Raw genomic sequence first — 22,343 nt, forward strand, 5'->3', positions numbered from 1 at the left:
GTGTATTTTGACACATGGAGCTATGTAGAAATCCACTGTTGGAGATCAAATCATTAAGTCAGAATTGTTCTCTGCCTGCATGTTTAACTCATCCTCAGAGTAATCGTTCACTGTTAGTTAGGACTGGTCCTCATGCTGTAGGTAGCAGAGGGAGAAATGTTTGGGAAAAAAAAGAAAGTTAACAGGCCTGCAATGGAAATACAAACAAAGCAGAAACAGAGGGGAGTTCCCCCAAGCAAGCAGCACCCAGTGAAACCCCTGCTGTGAGTCAGCACAGGGGAGGCCCAGCCCCTTCCAGAGAACTGAGGAAATCTCAGGCTCCGTTGCTGCCTGCCTAAGTTGGGCTGTGTGGGCTGTGCTGCCTAAACTTTTTTTTTTTTTTTTTAACTAGAGAGAAGTGTCACATCTTGCTCACTTCCCAGTCCACTCCAAGAGAACTTGTGAGAGCCTGTGTAGGGGTGCTGTTAACCAGTCCAGCCCTGGATGTCTGCTGTAGTGACTTTCAACGCCTCTCACTGAAACAGTCATGAAGTTGCTTGGAAAGTCCAGAAGCAGGACAGCTGCCTTCCTGCCTCTGTGCTTGCTCTTTATGAAGATTCTGCAGCCAGGGCACAGCCACCTTTACAACAACCGCTATGCAGGGTAAGTAGAAGGACCTTCAAGATCTGCTGACTTTTGTTTGGAGAGCAAGCACTGGTTTGCTTCTGAATGTGCCTCACTTTTTCTGACTTGTGGTCTCTGCTTAAAATATTGGACACTGTCCTGGTCACTTCAATGAAATTTACATGCAGTCTTGCTCCGGTTCTTTGGGTTAGCTCACCAAGGATATGCAGTGCGTGCAAGTCTGGCTTTATATACTTTTTATATTATAGTGTGTCAACCTCAGCTGTGGATCCAAAGTTGAATGGGATTCTGTCTTTGGAGTTGCTGTGGTTGGTGTTTTCAGAATTTGACTTGGAGATCAGGAGTATGAAGGATATGTTGAATGATATAAAAGAAATGGAACAAGTGTGCAAATTTCATTAAAATGACCTGAAAATGAAATCTTTTCCTTTAGAATTGCATGCAACAGCAATGGGTTGAAATCCACTAGTGATTCATTTAAGGACTGTATATGTGTGCACATACATGCCTGTGTGTGTGCGTGTGTGTGTGTGTATGTATGTGCTTAAAAATGCTTGTTTGTCTGCAGAGTAGCTATTAGATTTTCAGATCTGAGAAATGCAAATGACTCAGCTCAAAATAAGCAGAAAACAAATAGCCAACTGTAAAATTGTGCTTTTTTTTTTTTCTAAAGGGGAAACACAATTCATTTTTTTCCCCATGTAAGTTGCATGTGTTTTTTGTGCCTTTAGTAGAAAGCTCAGGGCCAAGTATAAGGCAGTGAGTTACTCTGCACATTCTTATTATCCAGAAGGTTTGCTGGGGTATAGACAGCATGTACTTTACTGGAATTTGCAGGGGGTCACTATTAGAATCTGGAAATGATGAATCTCGATGGGTCTGCATTTTAGATCTGCAAAAACCTTAAATTGTTCCTCTAGTTCAATTCCTTTGCACAGAAGATGATACCTAGCATCTTAAATCTTTGTAAATGGCCTCCCATCATTCAACAATTTCAGTTGAGCAAAACTTTCATATTGATCTGGCTATTCCCAGTACCTTAAGATGAGGTTGTTCTTTCTAAAAAATAGGGTAGAGAATAATTGATAAATGTGCCCCTGGCACAGAAAATGGTCTTTTTCTTTCTCTGCTAGTGAATATGGGTACTATCTTTAGAATCCCCTTCCATGTTGTGCCTCCAGAAAAAAACTGAAAAGCATTTGTTCAGTTTTAGGGGGCATAGGTGGTTTAAAGCTATCAGTTGAGCCTTGGAAACCCTATATGGGGACTCTATGAGTTGGAACCCACTTGACAGTACTTAACAATAACAACAAGGATGGAGTAGAGTTGTGATTGAATAAAAAGATGCCAAATGTCTTCACCCTGGTGTTTCCAAGAGAAACCGAATGAGGTTAGTGTCAGGGCTGCTCTTGGCCATAGACACACAAGGTGATTTGCCACCTTCCTGAGATTTTGGTCAAGAAGCCAGTGTTAAATGACTGATGATGAACTGGTTGTTGAAGAGGTTATTCTCACTCTCTTGTCTGATGCTGGGTTTCATGGTAAACGTGTTTACAGATTGAGATGCTTCCCTTTGACATAGGACATCACACCTCCATTCAGCTGCTGCCCACCTATAATTATTTCTGTGTATGGTGCTCTTTGATTATCAATTGCCAGGCGTGCTTCAGCTGAGCAGATGTGAGCCATTTTCTAAGCATCACTTAGCAGATGAAATGAGTCCCATGGTGCCACTTTTTTCTTATAGAATTTGCAACTACTGGAACCTCTCTAGAGAACCCTAGTGATACAGTGAGTAAGGTGCTCATCTGTTAACTCAAAGGTCAGTGGTTCAAACTCACCAGTCACTCCATAGAGAGAAAGAGGTAGCAGTCTACTTCGCTGAACATTTACAACCTTAGAAGCCCTACAGGGCAGTTCTACTCTGTTCTATAGGGTCTCTACCAGTCAGAATCAACTTGAAGGCAGTGAGGTTGATTGGAACCCTTGTGAAGGAAGGGCAATACTAGGCATTTCCTCTTTGGCTGAAACATAATAAATTAATCCCAATTGTGCAAATTTACCAGATGTCTGAAAGTTAGAAGAAGAAGAAGAAGGAAAACTAAGATGAAGCAAGGACAAGCTGGAAATGGAAGCCTTAACTGTTCATCACTCTAAAGGCCTGTTGTTGCTTGTATAATCAACTCATAGCGGCCCTTTATAGGGTTTCTGAGAGAGGCTTGTGAGTTTAAACTGTCGACCTTGCAGTTTGCAACCCAGTGCTGATCCTACAGTGCCACACCAGGAGTCTAATAAAAGTCTGTTATAGTTGTTGGTAAATGCCGTCAAGTTGGTTCCAACTCATAGTAATGCTCTATAGGGTTTCTGAGGAGCGTCTGGTGAATTTGAACCACCAACCTTGCAGTTCAAATTGACTTTGTGGTCCAGTGCATTATCCCATAGCACCACACCAGGACTCCAAAAAAGCCTGTTAAGTGCTGCCGATCAGCTCTGACCGATAGCAACCCTGTATAGGGTTTCCTAGGAGCAGCTGGTGAGCTTGAACCGTCGACCTTTTGGTTCAAACCAACTTTGCAGTCCAGCACATTAACCCATAGCACCACACCATGACTCTAATAAAAACCTAGAACTCCTTTAAAACCAGACATTTCTGAACAAACTCACTGTCAAAATTGGGTATTTTAATTTGTCATTATTAGATATTTGTCATTCTCTCATTAAAAAATACAGAAATGCTTGTTCAAGGCTGGCAGTATTTTGCTTTATTTACTTAAGAACTACTTTCTGTAAACCTAGCTCTTCAACCAGCCAAAACCTGATGGAAAGACATGTTAGAATAGTATTCAGCAATGTTTAGCTAGCTTTGCCCATTCAAAGTTATCATTTTAAACCATCACATTTTTACCCCTTAAGTAATTTGTTTGAGTTTTGTTATTAACAATGACAGAGCGGACCTACTTCTTGCATTTTTGTAAAAATATTTTTGAAGGTGCTGGTTCAGTCTACTAATATGTGATTATCATTTGTAGAACTTTGAGTATGAATGAAAACAGAACAGAACACTCAGGGAAAACCAGCGTGCTTCTTGAGAGCCTTCAATAAGACTAAGTCTCTTTATGTATAAGTTGTGTGGCGGTGGTTATGTGCCACTGAGTGAGCTTTGACTCTTAGCTACCTTGTTTCTAATCATTACAGAAATCTTTACGGGAGTATAAACCGTCACCTTTTTCCAGTGTAGCGGCTAGTGGATTTGAACTATTGATCTTGTGGTTAGCAGCCCAACTAAAACCCACTATGCTACTAAGCCTCCCTGTATAGTTGTATTATTGTTGTTAAAAGTGCCATCAAGTAAGTTCTGACTCATAGCAGCCCTGCATAGGGTTTCCAAGCGCACTGGTGGATTTGAACTGCTGACTTTGCAGTTAATAATGAAGTGCTTATCCTATAGGACCAAACAGGACTCCGTATAATTGTATGCTATTGTTGTTAAGAAGGAGCTCTGGTAGCGTGGTGGTTATGAATTGGGCTGCTAACCTCAAGGTTGGCAGTTCGAAACTACCAGCAGTTCCGTGGGAGAAAGATGACCCTATGCAGGGTCACTATGAGTCGGAACCAACTCCACGGTACTTAACAACAACAACAATTGTTGTTAAGTGTCTTCAAGTCAGTTCTGACTCATAGCAGCCCTGTATAGGACTTCCAAGGAACTGCCGGTGGGTTTGAACTGCAGACCTTTCGGTTACCAGTGCTTATCTTACAGAGCCACATGAGGGCTCCATATAATGTGTGTTGTTGTTGTTGTTGTTTACTGCTGTTAAGTCAGTTCCAACTCATAGCAACCCTGTATAGGGTTTCCAAGGAGCCATTAGCAGATTTAAACCACTGACCTTGCAGTTCAAACCAACCTTTGGGTTTAGTGTGCCACATCAGGACTCTATTTACTTGTTGTTAAGTGCCATCAAGTCAATTGCGAGTCATAGAGATCCTGTACAGGGTTTCCAAGGAGCAGCTGGTGGGTTTGAAGTACTGAACTGGTGGTTCACAGTTCAGTGCTTATCCTACAGTGCCACGCCAGGAGTCCATACAATTGTATGTCCGAGGAGCAGTTGGTGAGCTTGAACCGTCTACCTTTTGGTTCAAACTGACTTTGCAGTCTAGCACAGTAACCCACAGCACCACACCAGGACGCCTATGTAATCGTATAATAAATAACAATCAACAGTTGTAGATCTACTAGCAACTGCTTAGTTTAGGCTTTGTTTTTGCTGTTAAGTGCGCTCAAGTCAGTTCCAACCTTATATAGGGTTGTGGGTTTTTTTTGAAATCTTTGTAGGAGTAAAAAGCCTCATGTTTCTTCTTCAGAGCAGCTGGCTGGCTCAAATCTCAGACTTTGTAGTTCACAGTCCAATGTTTATCATCCCACTCCCTAGTAGATGCTTTAAAAATGTTAAATTTACTAAGCACCTACTACTAAAAACTACCAGCTGTTCTTTGGGAGAAAGATGAGGCTTTCTGCTCCCATAAAGATTTACAGCCTCGGAAACCCTGTGCAGGGTCGCTATGAGTCGGAACCGACTCCATGGCACATAACAATAACAACAACTAAGAATAGAATGGCAATATCCGGAAAAGGAGAATTCCTGGTGTGGCTATGTAGGATAAGCATTGGACTTTGAACCACAACATCGGCCATTCAAACCCACCAGCCGCTGGTTGGAAAGCCTGTACGGGGTTACTGTGAGTAGGAACTGACCGGACAGCACTTAAAACTAGAAGGGGAAGGTGGGAGGGGGCAAAGGAAAGTTACTGCTTAAGGGGTACTGACTTTCTCTTAAGAGTGATGAAAAAAATTGAGAATGAAGAGTGGTTCTAGTTACACATAATGAATATAATTAATGTTGATGGACTGTGACATAAATATGGTTGAAATGGCAAAAGTTTTGTTTTATATATTTCACCACACAAAAAATAATAACATGTCATAGAGAAAAGAAATTGCATAGAGACTATAAGAAAAATCTGATGGTAAAAGCCAGTACCGTTTTAGATGTTGTGGTAAGTGCTGTCGAGTCACTTCTGACCCATAGCCACCCTGTAAAAGATTTCCAAGGAGCAGCTGGTAAGCTTGAACTGCCGACCTTGCAGTTCAAACTGACTTTGCAGTCCAGCACATTATCCCACATCGCCACACCAAGACTCCTTTTAGGATTGTTGTTGTTGTTGTGAAATGCTGTCGAGTCGATTCCAACCCATAGCGACCCTGTATAGGGTTTCCAAGGAGCAGCTGGTGAGCTTGAACTGCCGACCTTACAGTTCAAACAGCTTTGCAGGCTGGCATATTAACCCATGGCGCCACACCAGGACTCCCCTTTTAGGATAGTGATATTAAATTACACACATATAAATAAGCTTTAGAAATACACAGGCAAGGAATTAAGAAAAAAAAAATATAAAAATAACTGGACTTCAGATAAAAATTTTGATGCTCTTCAAAGGTTGCAAATGCACATAAAACATTTCATTGCTAAACAAATGCAAGTCAGTAAGTGAGGCTTACATCAACTCAGGCAAACATCACTGCGTTTTTTCCTTTTCCCATCTAACCTTGTATTCTTGGAAGCAAACTGATTTATTTAGTATGCTGTGATATCTGAGGGGGGGCAAATAAGGACCTTCTGCATACATGAAATTATGTGATAATTTCTTGACATGAGGGTAGACTTTGTCTCTCATATTTCAGACACGTTGTTAAGAGGAACCCATCTCTGGAGAAGGCCATTATGCTTGGTAAAGTAGAGGATCATCAAAAAAGAGGAAGATCCCCAAAGGGATAGATTAACACAGTAGCAATGGACTCAAACAGTTGTGAAGATGGCGCAGGACCAGGCAGTGTTTCATTGTGTTGTGTGTGGGGTCGCTATGAGTCAGAATCGACTCAACCTCACCTAACAACAACAAAGGGTAGACTTTTTAGTGATGGAAAAGAGAGAATTAAGACAAAGCAATAAATTCTGGGCATGCTAAAGAATTAAAGTGGCTGTAGTTTATGGTCTGAACAAAGGTCTGGCAATCTACTCCTGAAGGAGCCATGGTGGCAATGTAGGATAAGCATTGGACAACTAACTACAGGTTTGGCAGTTCAAACGCTACAGCCACTGCCTGGAAAACAGATGAGGCTTTCTGCTCCCATAAAAATTTACAGCTTTGGAAATGTGGTACAGGCTCACTATGAGTCATAATGGACTTGATGACAATTGTTTTGTTTTAGCTTATCTACTTCTGAAAGATCATAGCCATTGAAGATTCTATGGAGTAGAATCTTAACAACAAAAACAATCCTAAAAGGAATCTGTTCTAAAATAAATGAGATTATTATTAATCATAACCAACTTGATGGCAATTCAAAAAAATGTTTATGCTTTATTGAGAATAACTAATTCAGTACCTTCTTCATACCAAGTAACGTAGCATAATGTTTATAAATCCTGATATTCAGCTGCCTGGATTTCAATATCTGCTTTTCCAGATCTACTAGTTCTATTACTTTGGGCAAGTTCCTTAACCTCTCTGAGCTCCACATTAGTTTACTTACCTTGGACAAAGGAAATAGTAGTAGTTAGCTATGAGGATTAAATGCAACATCATGGTTCTTAGCCCATAGAAAGCATTTTGGGTGTTATAATAGCTAGTACATATCAATACTTATTGTTGTTGTTAATTAAGTGCCATGGAGTTGGCCCCAACTCATAGTGACCCTGTATAGGGTTCCCAAGGCTTTATATCTTTGAAGGACCAGAAAGCCTCATCTTTCTTCCATGGAGCAGTCAGCGGACTCCAACACGGACCTTGTAGTTCCCAGTTTAGTACTTATCATATGAAGCCACCAGCTCCCATACTTAATAAAAGTATCTATAGAAAGATGAATAATGCTCCCAATAATCTTATGAAGTATGTGGTATCCCTACTGTACAGATAGATAACTGAGGTGCAGACTGGGTAACCCCAGTTCAGAGATAACTAACCCTTGCCTACAGTAATGACATATTTGGGATTCTAACCCAGCTCTGCCTGACTCCAACACACTTTATTTCTCACTATGCTGCCAATGCAGGCATAGAAAAGAATTGCTTTAAAGGACAATTGAAGATTTAATCTTACATTGGGAACTTATTTCAGAACAGTAAAAGAAGGGAGTAGGTTATATGTATATAGATAAAATTTAATCTTGGTCACATTTTCTAAGGTGATGATGAGTCATTGATAGAAAATCATTATTGGAAAATCAGGCAGGGACTGTAAGGAATAGAAAATGGAAGAAGGACAGCTTACATAAAATGCTAAAAGGAGATACAAAATGGCTGTGTAATAGTTGTAGTTGTAAATAAGTGCTGGTTCATAATAACCCTACAAAACGCTTCCAAGGATTTCCAACTGAGTCAGTTCCAGCTCATAGTAATGCTATATAGGGCTTCCAAGCAGTGGCTGGTGAATTTGAACTGCCAACCTTGTGGTTCAAACCGACCTTGTGGTCCAGTATTTATCATACAGCGCCACATAATCATTCATTCATTCATTCATTCATTCACTCAACAAGTGTTGCTGGAATGATCACTATCTGCCAAGTATGATGACCAATAGAGACAATGATCTCATCCCCCAATTTACAAGAAAACAGGCCCACATATAAAATTAATATACAATGCAAAGATGCTGTATGGAATAAACAGACTACTATGGTGTAACACTTTATTGAATAGACAAAGGCTTTCAATTGTGTGGATCACGACAAGCTATGGACAACATTACGAAATATGAGTATTCCAGAACACTTCATTGTGCTCATGAGGAATCTGTACATAGACCAAGAGCCAATTGTTCAAATAAAACAAGGGAACACCGAATGGTTTCAAATTAGGAAAGGTGTGCAACAGGATTGTATTTTTTCACCATACTTATTCAACCTGTATGCTGAGCAAATAATCCAAGAAGCTGGATTATATGAAGAAAACCGTGGCATCAAGATTAAAGGAAGACTCATTAACAACCAGCAATGTGCAGATGATACAACCTTGCTTGCTGAAAGTGAAGATGACTTAAAATACTTACTGATGAAGATCAAAACACTACAGCCTTCAATATGGATTGCATCTTAATGAAAGGAAAACAAAAAGCCTCACCACTGGACTAAAAAACAACATTCTTATCAATGGAGAAAAGATTGAAGTTGTCAAAGAATTTATTTTGCTCAGATCAACCATCAATACTCATGGAAGCAGCAGTCAAGGAATCAAATGACGTATTGCATTAGGCAAATCTGCTGCACAAGATCTTTTAAAGTATTGAATAACAAAGATGTCAGTTTAAGGACTAAGGAGAGCCTGACTCAAGCCATGGTATTTTTTAATAACCTCATATGCATGTGAAAGCTGGACAGTGAATAAGGAAGACTGTAGAAGAATTGATGCATTTGTGTTAAGGTGTTGGAGGAGGATATTGAAAATGCCATGGGCTGCCAAAACAACATAGATCTGTGTTGGATGAAGCTCAGCTAGAGTGCTCCTTTAAAGCCAGGATGGCCAAACTTCATCTCTCATACTCTGGACATATTGTCAGAAGGAACCAGTCACTGGAGAAGGATATCATGTTTGGTAAGGTGTGGGGACAGAGAAAAAGAGGAAGACCCCCAGTGAGATGAATTGGCAAAGTGGCAGCATCAATGGGCTCAAGCGTGGCAACAATTATGAGGTTGGTCCAGGACTAGGCAGTGTTTCGTTCTGTTGTGATAGGATCACTATGAGTCAGAACCAACTCGATGCCACCTAACAACAACAACATAGTGTGGCACTGCCAGTTAATGTATCAGGACCGCAATGTCAGTTTGAATGGTATGGTCAGTGGTTCAAGCTCACCAGCTGCTCCTCAGAAAATCTATACAGGGTCAGAACTGCGATCAGGCAGAACCAAGTTGGCGGCACTTATCAATAACGAGTAGTAGTAGAGACGGCACACTACAAGGTTGGCAGCTCAAACTCACCTGCTCCTCCTTGGAAACCCTATACATAGTTGCTATATCTCAGAAGCAACTCAAAGGCACTTAAAAACAACAACAATGGATGCTTCTGTAGACTTGAATCACGGGTCCTTATCCCTTTAGACTTCTTCCTAAGCCCAGCCCTGCATATAGTGAAGACACTTCCTGTGTCTGCTGTTTCCCCCTTTTCGCTTTTCTTCCTCAGGGAGGTACTCCAATGACTCAGTCTTCTCTTCTGTGACCACAGGTATGTAGGTGTGTGCAGGGCTGATGTTCACCATCTGCATCAACACAGCCCATAGCCAGCTGGTGCGCTCTGTTAGTGAGGGTCTATTGCTGTACCCATCCCCACCCTCATTATTTGTCTATAAATTCACTAGCCTTCCCTGGAAACCAGATGTGGAGATTCTGGATCAGAGAAGAAGACTTGAAGGAAGTAAGTTGTTGTTTGTAAGTAGTTGGGGCCTTGAAATCTAGTAAGTATGAGACCCACAAATTGGAAAATGGCATATTGATCAGAAGAGGACCTTAATTTTCACCAAGCCTCCCTGGCTAGTCCAACTCTGTCTCTTCACAGCAGTTTTTAATTATTTCATCTTCCAATGGTGATGTCTTTTAATACCTTGGGGATTAAAGCACATACAAACTGGACTTGAAAATCTGAGAATTGTTGTCTCTTTTGGAAATTAGAGCTTGTTTGAGCTAGGATGATCATATATTCCTGGCTTCTCGAGACTGTCCCAGTTTTCTGGGGACTGTCTAAATGCTCTGCTGTAATTTGATTCTGAGAAGGGTCCTGGCTAGAATAGTGAATTGTAGTTTAGCTTCTTTCTTGTTGCTTGCTTAATGAGTTTTACTCCACATCTTCAACTATCCTCTAAATTCATTCCTAAAGAGCAAATTTATCTCTAGTTCCTTCCATTCCTTTAACAGGTATCCCATTTCCCCTTTCTTTTCCCTTGTGATAACTGCCAGCCACGATCAGGATTTCCTTATCTCTGTTTGAGTTAATGTAATTTCTCCTAAAAGATCTGTTCTTATACTGAATTTAACTGAAGTAAGACATTTACCATGTTTCTCCCTCGCATAGACACCTATTTTTAGCTCCCTATTGCCAAAGCTGGAGTCCTGGTGTGGCACTGTAGGTTAATGCACTGGACCACAAGGTCTGTTTGCAATGCAAGGTCAGCAGTTTGAACTCACCAGCAGCTCCTGGAAACCCTATGCAAGGTCACTATGGGTCAGAACTTACTCAGCGGCACTTAACAACAACAACATTGCTAAAATGGCTCCCTATTGCCAAAATAATGTAGTGCTGCAGGGTAATGCACTGGACCACAAGGTCAGTTTGAGCCACAAAGTCAGCAGTTCAAATCCACCAGCTGCTCCTCAGAAACCCTATACAGGGTTACTCTAAGTCAGAACCAACTCGATGATATTTAACAATAACAATAATTGACAAATATATCAAATCCAGAATCCTTTGCTTGGATCTCAAGGCTTCCATAATCAGCCTCCTATGCCTTCTATTTCACTCTTCTTTGGCCCTGAAACCTGAATCTAATTAGGTCAGAGAGACACAGACTTTCAGTGTCCAGGTCTTTGACAAACAAATCATGCAGTTCCCATTCATAATGTTATTGTTGTTGTTGTTAAGTACCGTTGAGTTGGTTCCGACAAACAGCGACTCTGTATAAGGTTTCCAAGGAGGAGCAGTTGAGCTTGAGCTACCGATCTTGTAGTTTGCGATCTTTACTGCTCCTCATTGTTGTTGTTAAGTGCCGCTGATTCGGTTCTGACTCATAGTGACCCTATATAGGTTTTCTGAGGAGCGGCTGGTGGGTTTCAACTGCTGATCTTGAGGTTAGCAGTTCAGTCCTTATCCTACAGCACCACACCAAGACTCCATTCATAATCTGGGGCCTCAAACAAGGAGTCATTTCAGCTCATGAATGATGGGATAAAATGAGCACTGTGCATGTATATTCCAGACATTAGAACCATGAAGGATGTATGGTGGGGTTCTAAGATCTGTTTTGAATCATTTCAGAAAAGTCAGTGTGTGGCTAATACAATAGTTCTCCAGTGTGGCGAATACAACAAATTCCTCTTAGGTTTTGTCTCTTATTATTGTTGTGATTAGGGATAAAATATTTTTGGTTTTCCTTATGCACTAGCTTAAAGCATAACTCATAATTGCTGGTTGTTTATAAGCTGATTGTACCAAAAGCTTTTGTCCCCAGGGCAGGTTCTGTGTATCAAGGCCTGCCTGCCTGCTTTGCTTGTTAAAAGATGCAATGCCATGGGTCTCTGCTTTTTTGACCAATGACTGACTGATGGATGGATACTCTGTGGGGATCAGCACGTTCTTTGCATTTCAAATACTTCTGGGCTACTTTCTCTTTTGGAGTCCAATCTCATAATGGGTCTTTTATATTATGATGCCAGAATCCTTTCTGAGTAGTACCATTAAGCATAATCACGTTTACTTCCTGAAAGAACGACTAAGGATGTTAATGTCTCATAGCTTCACTGCTTTTATTGAGTAGGCATTTCTGCCTTGGTAAATGGCAATATTGAATAGAAAATGAAACATCTTTGGTGGCTTATGCTAAGAACTTTCATTGTGATCAATCAGTAGATAACATTGTATTATAATTTGCTTTGCTAAATAAATGCTTCCCCAATCTATCTCTAGAATTAGCCCTAGTGGTGCAGTGGTTAAGTACTCAGCCACTAACAGAAAGGTCAGAGGTTTGGAAGGTGTAGAATTCTGATTCCATAAAGATTGCTTGTTAAGTGCTTTTGAGTCTGGTCAGTCTCAGAGCAGTCCTAGTGTAACAGAATGAAACACTGTCTTGTCCTGTGCTATTCTCATAATCTTGTCTGTGGTTGAGCTCATTGTTGGAGCCATTGTGCCACGCCATCTTGTTGAGGCTCTTCTTTTTCATTGACCCTATACTCCTTGTAAGGAGCTCTGGTAGCTTAGTGGTTACGAATTAGGCTGCGAACCTCAAGGTCAGCAGTTTGAAACTACCAGTTGTTCTGCGGAAGAAAGATGAGGCTTTCTGCTCCTGTAAAGATTTACAGCCTCGGAAACTCTGTACAGGGTTGCTATGAGTTGGAACCGACTCCACGGCATACAACAACAACAACAATACTCTGTATAATTGTATGCTATTGTTGTTAAGAAGGAGCTCTGGTAGCGTAGCAGTTACGAATCAGGCTGCGAACTGCAAGGTCAGCAGTTCGAAACTACCAGCTGTTCCGTAGGAGAAAGATGAGGCTTTCTGCTCCCGTAAAGATTTACAGCCTCGGAAACCCTGTACAGGGTCGCTATGGGTCGGAACGGACTCCACGGCACACAGCCACCATACTTCGTCAAGCATGATGTCCTTCTCCAGGAACTGGTCTCTCCTGACAGCATGTCCAAGCTACATGACACCAAGTCCTACCATCCACACTTCCAAACAGCAATCTGGCTGCACATCTTCCACTACCATGTGTTCATTTTTCTGGCAGTCCATGATACATATAACATTCTTTGCCATAATTTAAAGACATCAGTACTGGCCTGGTCCTCCTTATTCATTGTCCAGCTTTCAAATGTGTATGTTAATTATTTAAGTGTTGTTGAGTCAGTTCTGACCCTGTATAGGGTTTCCAAAGAGCAGTTGGTGAGCTTGAACCACCGGCCAACCTTGTGGTTCAAACTGACTTTCCAGTCCAGCACATTAACCCACAGCACCACACCAGGAGAGGCAAGTGAAAATACCAAGGTGTAGGTCAAGCGCACTTTAATCCTCAGAGTGACATATTTGCTCCTTAACACTTAAAAGAGGTCTTTTGTACAAGATTTGCCCAGAGCAACAAGTCATTTGATTTCCTGACTGTTGTTTCCAAGGGTGTTGATTGTGGATCCAAGTAAAATGAAATATTTGACAAATTCAATCCTTTCTCCATTTATAATGATGTTGATTATTGTTCCAGGAGTGAGGAGTTTTGTTGTTGATATGCAATACATACTGAAGGCTGTAGTATTTGATCTTATATATAAATGTTACGTGTCTTCATCACTTTTAGCAAGCATAGCCCAGTTTCTCAGATTGTGTGCTCAGCATACAAATTGAATAAGTATGCTGAAAGGAGACAACTATGGTGCACACCTTTCCAGGGTTTAAACCATGCAGAATACCCTTGTTCTGTTTGAACAGCTGCTTCTTGGTCTGTACACTGGTTCTGCATAAGCACAATTAAATGTTCTGAATTTTCATTCTTCACAATGCTTTTCATAGTTTGTTATGATCCACACAGTTGAATACCCTTGCAAAGTCAATGCCTTGTTGTTGTTATTGGTTTTACTATAACAAAGAATTCCCAAACTCAATAGCTTAAATGAGAATATTTTTCTTTCTCATATAAAAATCCTAAACAGATAGAGTTGGTTGCTGGTGCCAAAGAGATAGTCAGGCTCCTTTTGTTTGGTTTGTTGTTGTTAAGTGCCATCGAGTTGGTTCCGACTCATAGTGACCCTGTATTAGGGCTTCTGAGAAGCAGCTATTGAGCTTGAACCAACAACCTTGCAGTTCAAACAGATTTGCAGTCTGGCTTATTAACCCACAGCACCATACCAAGATGCCATATTCAACATTCAAACCTCAAATGTGGCTCAAGGTGGAGGCTCCCATTCTTTTCACTCTAACTAGCAGGAAAGCAGAACAGGACAGTCACAGTACTTTCCTTTAAGGGCAAAGTCTGGAAATTCAAATGTCACTTCACACTGACCAGCATTAGTGTGATAATTAGTTCCAAGGGAGGTATTAAGTAAGAAGGGAGCTTATAGATAAAGCAAAGTGATAGTTTGGCAAGCTGAGCTAGATCTTGGAGGACATTTGCTTGCTGTTGATAATTGTCATTGAGACAGCTCCAATCTGTGGCAACCTTATGTATAATGGATGAAACACTGCCCCAGCCTGTATTATCTTCAGATCCTTGGTGTGTTTGAATCCATTGTTGTGACCACTGTGTGAATCCAGCTCACTGAGGTAGTCCCTCATTTTCTCTGACCCTCGTCTTTACCAAACATGTTATCTTTTTTGAGTGATTGGTTAATATATATTGGAAGATAACCAGCAATCTCTATTAGTGATCATACTGATACCAAACAATCACTAACTCATTTTCTCTTCCACTTGGTTCTCCTGAAAAAGCAATCCTTCCAAATGGACTTTTAGAAATTTGCTCTTAAAACTGTTTAAAATGTATAAACTGCAAATGGTATTTTTAGATTATAGAATATTAGAACTGCAGGGGACAAAGAAAGAAAATCATAACTCAGTTCCTTTATTTAACCAATAAGGAAACACAGCTTTATAAAGGTGAAGGGCTTTGTGAAGTAAGCAGTGGAGCTTATGACTAAAACCCAGGTCAGCTAAGTCCACAGCATTCCTTAAAGCTGACAACAATTTCTGGTGTGACCAGAAATCCTGATACCATTTTCTACTCCCTAGAGTTGTTGGGGATGGAAGAAAGAGATTTGGCTTAGCTGAATAATGTTTAATAATTGAGGATTTGATTTCATTTCTATAAATATCTGTAGGGTATCTGGCCCTGTGTAAGATTGGGACTTCAGAGATGAAAGAGCAGTCCATGTGCACAGCATAATGAGTAACACAGGCAAGTAAACAAACAATTCCAACTTCGGCATCACTGTGGCCACAGAGACCCACTGGTGCTATGTGAGAACAGAGAAAGGCCACTTAGAATGAAGGGTGGAAAGGAGCTCAAGGAAGGATCCTTGGAAGTGACCCGAGTCTTAAGTGACAAATAGAAATTTGAGTGCATCATTCAGTGTGCAATGTATTTTGCATTTTTCTTTTAAGTAACTAATACTTAAAGGAAATGGCCTTAATCTCAGTCACAAAGGAAAAATATTTTAGACACATGTTCAAAGAACTACAGATGAGGAAGCTTGATCAAGTTAAGATATCTGAGCAACTAAGTATGGCAAAAATAAAGGGTATTTCTGTTGATGGGAGTAAGGAGGGGTAAGGTAAGGCTGTAAAGAGGTAGGCAAGGTAATAAAGTACCATATGTCCCATACCAGAATTTTTATTTCTCCCAGAGGTGATGGGGGTTGTTGTTGTTAGGTGCCCTCGAGTCGGTACTGACTCATAGCAACCCTATGCACAACAGAATGAAACACTCCCAGGTCCTGGGCCAACCTTACAATTGTTGCCAAGATTCAGCCCATTATGTTGCCACTTTGCCAATCCATCTGATGGCGGTGGGGAGGAGCTCATGAAGAATTTTAAGCAGATTATATGATACGATTTTTTTAAAAGAAAATTCTCTCTGCTATCACTGGAGTCCAAATGTGGACTCCATTTGATATGTGGAGTCCAATAAGTCCTAGACTGCTAACTGCAAGGTCGGTGGTCCAAACCCACCAGGTGCTCCTTGGAAACCCTACATACGGTCACTATGAGTTGGAAATGCCTCAGCAGTGCTTACCAATAACAACAACATCATTGAAGAAAGAAGACTGCAGACCAGAAATCTGTTGGGGCTTTTATGATCACTATGGTAAAATTGGGAGTCCTGGGGTGGCAATGTACGATCACTGGACTGCTACCTGCAAGATCAATGGTTCAAACACACCAGCTACTCCTTGAAAAGCATGTAGAGGGTTATTACGAGTCACTTGATAACATTTAATAACAGCATTGTAAAATAGGATAGAGCCTCAATTATTGCAGCAACAATAAATGGGAAGAAGAGACCAGGCTAGAGAACTATTGAGGAGATAGAATTTTCACAAGATAACCAAATTTGGGGGGAGGGGGAGGGCAGAGAATACTGATCACCAGGATTCAGTAACTTGATAGGGAAGAGAAGTCCTTTAGTGAAGGTGTAATTTGAGATTCCTATGAAACATTTAATGATATAGATTGATCTGATGTCCAAGAGAGCGATTTAGACAGAGAAACAGATTCCACTAACTCTTGTGTTTAAATAAGATTTCTTGTAATTTTTTAGTGTAGGATGAACCAGCCAGGAATACTCATTAAAGGAAAAGAGGGCCAAAAATTGAACTAGAAGAAAGACAAAATACCCAGGAAATATCAGTTAAGAGAAATGAGAGTTCCAAGGAGGAAAATGCCAGCAACATCAAACCCTGCAAAGTAGTATTCATTGGTTGGTCATTAAGAAAATCACCTCTGATATTGTTGAAGGTGCTTTCGGTAGAGTGGTAGGATGACAAGCAGAGCACCACAGAATAAGGAAGGAATGGGAAATGAAATTATCGCTGAATGGAGACCATGATTTCAAGAAGTTTGTCCATAAAGGGAAGGTGGCAATAAGGAAGCAATAGTTAAAGCAGAAAGAGTTTGTTATTTTGCTTTTATTTCTTAAGATATGAAAGATATGACCATATTTTATGCCAAATAGTAGGAATATGAAGAAATGGAAAGATTGTAAATAAAGGAGAGTGAGAGAAAGTGATGGACTTAGATCTCTGAGGGGACAGAAAGCTGACTGGCTTCTTTTCTCTGTCATGTAGGAGGCGAAGTCCTGTGAAGAGACAATGGGTTGCTGTTGTTGTTAGGTGTCATTGTCTTGGTTCCAACTCACAGCGACCCAGGCATAACAGAATGAAACACTACCCCAGCCTCACAACTGTTATTATCTTTAACCCATTGCTGCTGCCCCTGTGTCAGTCCGTTTAATTTGGATCTGCCTCCTTTTTGCTGACCCTCCACTTTACCAAGCATTAAGTCCTTCTCCAGGAACTGGTCCTTCCTCATAACATGTCTAAAGTATAAGAGATGAAATCTCACCATCATGGCTTCCAAGGAGCATTCCACCTTCTTCCAGCAAAGACTTGTTTGTTCTTCTGGTAATCCATGGCACTTTCAATATTCTTTTCCAAAACCACAACTCAAATGCATAAATTCTTCTATGGCCTTCCTTATTCATTGTCCAACTTCACATGCATACGAATTGATTGAAAATACCATGGCTTGCATCAAGTGCACCTTAGTTCTCAAACTGACAGCTTTGCTCTTCAACACTTTAAAGAGGTCTTGTGTGTCAGATTTGCTTAAGGCAATATATCATTTGATTTCTTGACTTCTGCTTCCATGAGTGTTGCTAGTGGACCCAAGAACAATGAAGTTTTTGACAACTTTAATCTTTTTCCCATGCAGTGATAGAAGAAGTCTTCGGATGGGTTTGACAGTTAAACTCTCAGTTACTAACTAAGAAATTGGCTGCTCAAACCCATCGATAGATGTCTCGGAAGAAAGACCTGGCTATCTGCTTCCAAATGGTCACAGCTGTACTCTGCAACACATGAGATTGCCATGAACTGGAATTGACTTGATGGTAACTGGTTTGTTCATTTTTTTCTGTTTGTTTTCATGGAGATTAAGAATATTCTTGGTAAATGACTTGAGACCCTTAGAAGGATCAGTAGGCAATACTAAGGGTATATGTTGTTGTTGTTATGTACCGTGGAGTTGGTTCTGACTCATAGCGACCCTGTACAGGGTTTCTGAGGCTGGAAATCTTTACAGGAGCAGAAAGCCTCATCTTTCTCCCACGGAACAGCTGGTAGTTTCAAACTGCTGACTTTGTGGTTCACAGCCCGATTTGTAACCACTATACTACCAAAGTATAGCTATGATAAATCTATAAGGGAATCACAAACTCAGCTTCATGATTTTCTTCATGATTATTCTATGTTCCTTCACATTTCCTGGACATGCCAAATGAGCATTGTTCAATCATCTATTACATTCCACAAAAGAGTGAAGACATATCTTTAACTAAACCATACCCAAACTAAAAAAAAACAAATCTACTGCCATCAAGTTGATTCTGACTCATAGAGATCCTATATATGGTTTCTGAGACTGTAAATCTTTGTGGAAGCACACAGCCTCATATTTCCCCCCATGAGTGACTGGTGGGTTTGAACTGCTGATCTTGTAGTTAGCAATCCAAGGCTTAACCCACAGTACCACCAAAAAGCAAGTCAAGCAAGACTGGCATCTTCCCAATCCTTCCTTCCTCTCATCTCCATCATCTCTTCTCTCTGTTCGCCTCCTTTCTCTGCTCTGTGCCTGAGAGACTGACCTTTATACACTGTATCAGATTCCTAATCCCAAAAGACAATTGGAGGGCAGGAGGAGTGAAAGGTTGGGGTATTTCTTCGTGGGCCCTTTTTTTCTGGTTCCAGTTCCACAGTTCTTATAGGAGCTGCTGGCCCTGCCAAACACCAATTCCTTCTGGAGAGTCCCTCCTCCAGGACCAGCTTTCATGGGGCCAATATGCCCCTGAAACAGCTCTCGTACACGTCCAACTTCCCTCACCTGGTCTGTTGTTGTTAAGTGCAATTTGAATCAATTGTGACTCATAGGGACCCTGTCCAGGGTTTCTGAGGCTGTCAATCTTTATAGGAGTATAAAGCCTCAACTTTTTCCTGTGGAGCAGTTTGGTGGATTAGAACTTCTGACCTTTAGCAGTCCAAGTCGTAACCCACTGTGCTATTTGTGTCCCTTCTCACCTGGCTTGGTGGTGGCTGTGTGCCGTGGAGTGGGTTCCAACTCATAGGGACCCTGTACAGATTTCCGAGGCTGTAAATCTTTACAGGAGCAGACAGCTTCATCGTTCTCCCATGGAACTGCTGGTAGTTTCGAACTGCTGACCTTACAATTCGCAACCACTACGCTACCAGAGCTCCTTCTCACCTGGCCTACACTTCTGTAAATAGACCCTTTATTAAAGTCTGTTAAGTTGAATGATCTCAGCTGAATTTTTTCTCTACCGAGACCTTGACTGATACAGAAACCAAGCTGGAATTGAAAGCAGAAAGAAAACAGATTTAACTCTGAAAATTTGTGTTAGCAGTTTCTGGAGCTCTGAAATGAAATGAAAGCTGGCAGAAATATAATGAAATGAAAGAATGAGAGGGTCAGAAATGGCTGCCACTAGTAGGCATTTCTCTCGCACTAAAGGGAATGATACGGTGCTGTAGGTAAACACTGGGCCGCAAGGTCGGTTTGAACCACAAGGTCAGCAGTTCAAACTCACCAGCCGCCCCTTGGAAGCCCTATACAGGGTCACTGAGTCGGAACTGACTCAACAGCACTTTACAACTTAACAACAAAAGGGAATGATCCAGTACTTTGTAAATTGGAATATAATATAAGGCATTGTGTTGTTAAGTGTTGTGAAGTTGGTTCTGACTCATAGTGACCCTGGATAGGGTTTCCGAGGAGCAGCTTGTGAATTTGAATCACCGACCTTGTGGTTCAAACTGACCTTGAAGTCCAGTGATTCATCCTATAGCACCACACCAGAATGTCTAATATACAATAAAATTGTGCCTAATATTAGAAAAGCTCTCATGTAAACAGAATCTGTTATGAAATTGACTGTCTTTCCATTGCCTTCTGTCTTCCCGGGGAATTAAAGTAAAAGATCCATGAAAATATGGGGGAAGGGGTTCAGAAAGCTCATGGAAAAAATGGAATTGAAAGATAATGGAATTTTTCCATGAACTTTTTGTAGTGCCCCTTGTATCTCGGTTCCTTCTTACCCAAATGAATTTATCTCCCTTTTCCTGCCTTCTATCAGTTATCTCTATTCCATTTTTCCAGTCTTCCCATCCTCCCTTAGTCCATGAGCACTTAGTCAGGGGTACCAATGATCTCTTACTGCCATCATTCTTTGTCCCTAAATAAAGCTAGGAATCTTCAAACTAGCTGAACCAGGCATCTTGCTGAACTAGCAATGTTGTCTCTGCCTTCTGAGGACTATGATTTAATATGACAATATCCGCTGAAGGAACCAAAATGTGAATAAGAATTCAAAACCAGACTGAAAATGTAGGTATAGTAGGTAAACATCCTTCCCCTGTTTTTCCTTTTGTTTCCATGACATACACATTATCCATTTCTACGACATTTTAGTCTTAGATTGCTAACTGCTAAAAGCTGAAACTTCTATCTACAACCTTACACTTTTTATCAGCAGATGAGAACTGTGACCTATTTTTACATGTGCAGAATCTATAACCATTTGCACGTGTGACCTCATTTTCTATATTATTGTTTCCCCATCTACTCTCAGTATGCCCTTATCTCTCATCAGATGAATTCATGAATCACCTAAATCCCTTGTTCTGATCTTGTGACTGTGATGATAACACAGGATTTTAATAAGATATGTCGTATTTCCCTGGAATGTGTATACGCTGTGTAGGATGATGTGCACATAATATATTTGGCATAAAATCTGATAAACATACAGGAGTCCTGGTGGTGATATAGGATAAGCACTGGACTACTAACCAAAAGGTTGGAAGTTCAAATTCTCCAGTAACTCTGTGAGAGAAAGGTGAGGCTGTCTGTAAAAATTTACAGTCTTAGAAACTCTACATAATGTTGCTATGAGTTGGAACCAACTCAATGGTACTAGGTTTGGTTTTTTTGCTTTTATTAATGTTTGGAAGCATTTGGACAAACCTGTGTAGTAAAGTGTTTTGAGTAGTTAGAAAATTACTGCTGGGAGAAGCAAACAACTAACCCCTTGACTTATAGGGCAGAAAAGGAGAACACAGATGCAGGGGTACACTTCTCACTAAATGTGTCAGAGATCTGTATGGAAGCAAAGTGAAATGACTCCAAGTGACTAGCACAAAATCATGCTAATATACTATCTGATAAGATAACCACTTCAGTATTTATGAAAGAAATAAATATAGTTTGCCTTATTTTCCTCAGAGTACAATAAGGTTTTTTTCTCCTCTTTTTCCACTAGAAGTCTAGTTGTTCCCTCCAAGAAAAGCTCACAAATCTCACCAAACAACAGTGGGTGTTCCCTCCTCTGAGATCCCCAAACCCTCTCTGTATCTGTCATTTATAGCAGTGACCAGATTTCTGTTGTTTGTAACCAAGCAGTTGAATCCAACTCATGATGACTTTATGTAACGGAATGAAACATGACTGGGTCCTATGACACCTTCATACTGGTTAGTATGTTTGAGTCTTTTACAAGTTAGTGTAATAATTGTTTGTGGATGCCTTGTCTTTCCTTTTAGCTTATAAACAAATGGAGAGTACTGTACTGTATCTTATTCTTAGCTATTGTTGTTGTCAGATGCTGTCGAGTCAGTACCAACTCTTAGCGACCTTATGCACACAGAACGAAACACTGCCTGGTCCTGTACCAACCTCACAATTGTTCCTACTTTTGAGCCCATTGCTGCTGGCATTGTGTCAATCTATCTCATTTGGGGTCTTCCTCGTTTTTTGTTGACCCTCCACTTCACCTAGTATGATGTCCTTCTCCAAGGATTGGTTCCCCCTGGCAATATGTCCAATGTATGAGAGACTAAGTCTGGCCTTCCTGGCTTCTAAGGAGCATTCTGGCTGTACATCTTCCAACACAGATTTGTTTGTTCTTCTAGCAGTCCATGATACTTGTAATATTCCCATCCAACACCATAACTCAGATGCATCAATTTTTCTATGGTCTTCCTTATTCATTGACCAACTTTCACATGCATATGAGGCTACTGAAAATACTATGGTTTGGATCAGGTATACCTTAGTCCTCAAAGCGATATCTTTGCTCTTGAACACTTTAAAGAAGTCTTGAGCAGCAGATTTGCCTAATG

General features: G+C 40.7%; 1 protein-coding gene across 1 annotated transcript in view; it reads left to right on the forward strand.

The window, feature by feature from the left end:
* Positions 1-357: 357 nt before the first annotated feature.
* The window catches only part of CPA6 (carboxypeptidase A6), a 526,142-nt gene continuing 504,156 nt past the window's right edge, over positions 358-22,343 (forward strand). The window contains exon 1 of the mRNA XM_006860036.1: positions 358-642. Coding sequence (XP_006860098.1) covers positions 527-642 — 116 coding nt within the window. The 5' untranslated portion in view covers positions 358-526. The remainder of the gene's footprint in view (positions 643-22,343) is intronic.

The sequence above is a fragment of the Chrysochloris asiatica genome, unplaced genomic scaffold (assembly GCF_000296735.1).
Source record: "Chrysochloris asiatica unplaced genomic scaffold, ChrAsi1.0 scaffold00036, whole genome shotgun sequence".
Taxonomy (NCBI): domain Eukaryota; kingdom Metazoa; phylum Chordata; class Mammalia; order Afrosoricida; family Chrysochloridae; genus Chrysochloris; species Chrysochloris asiatica.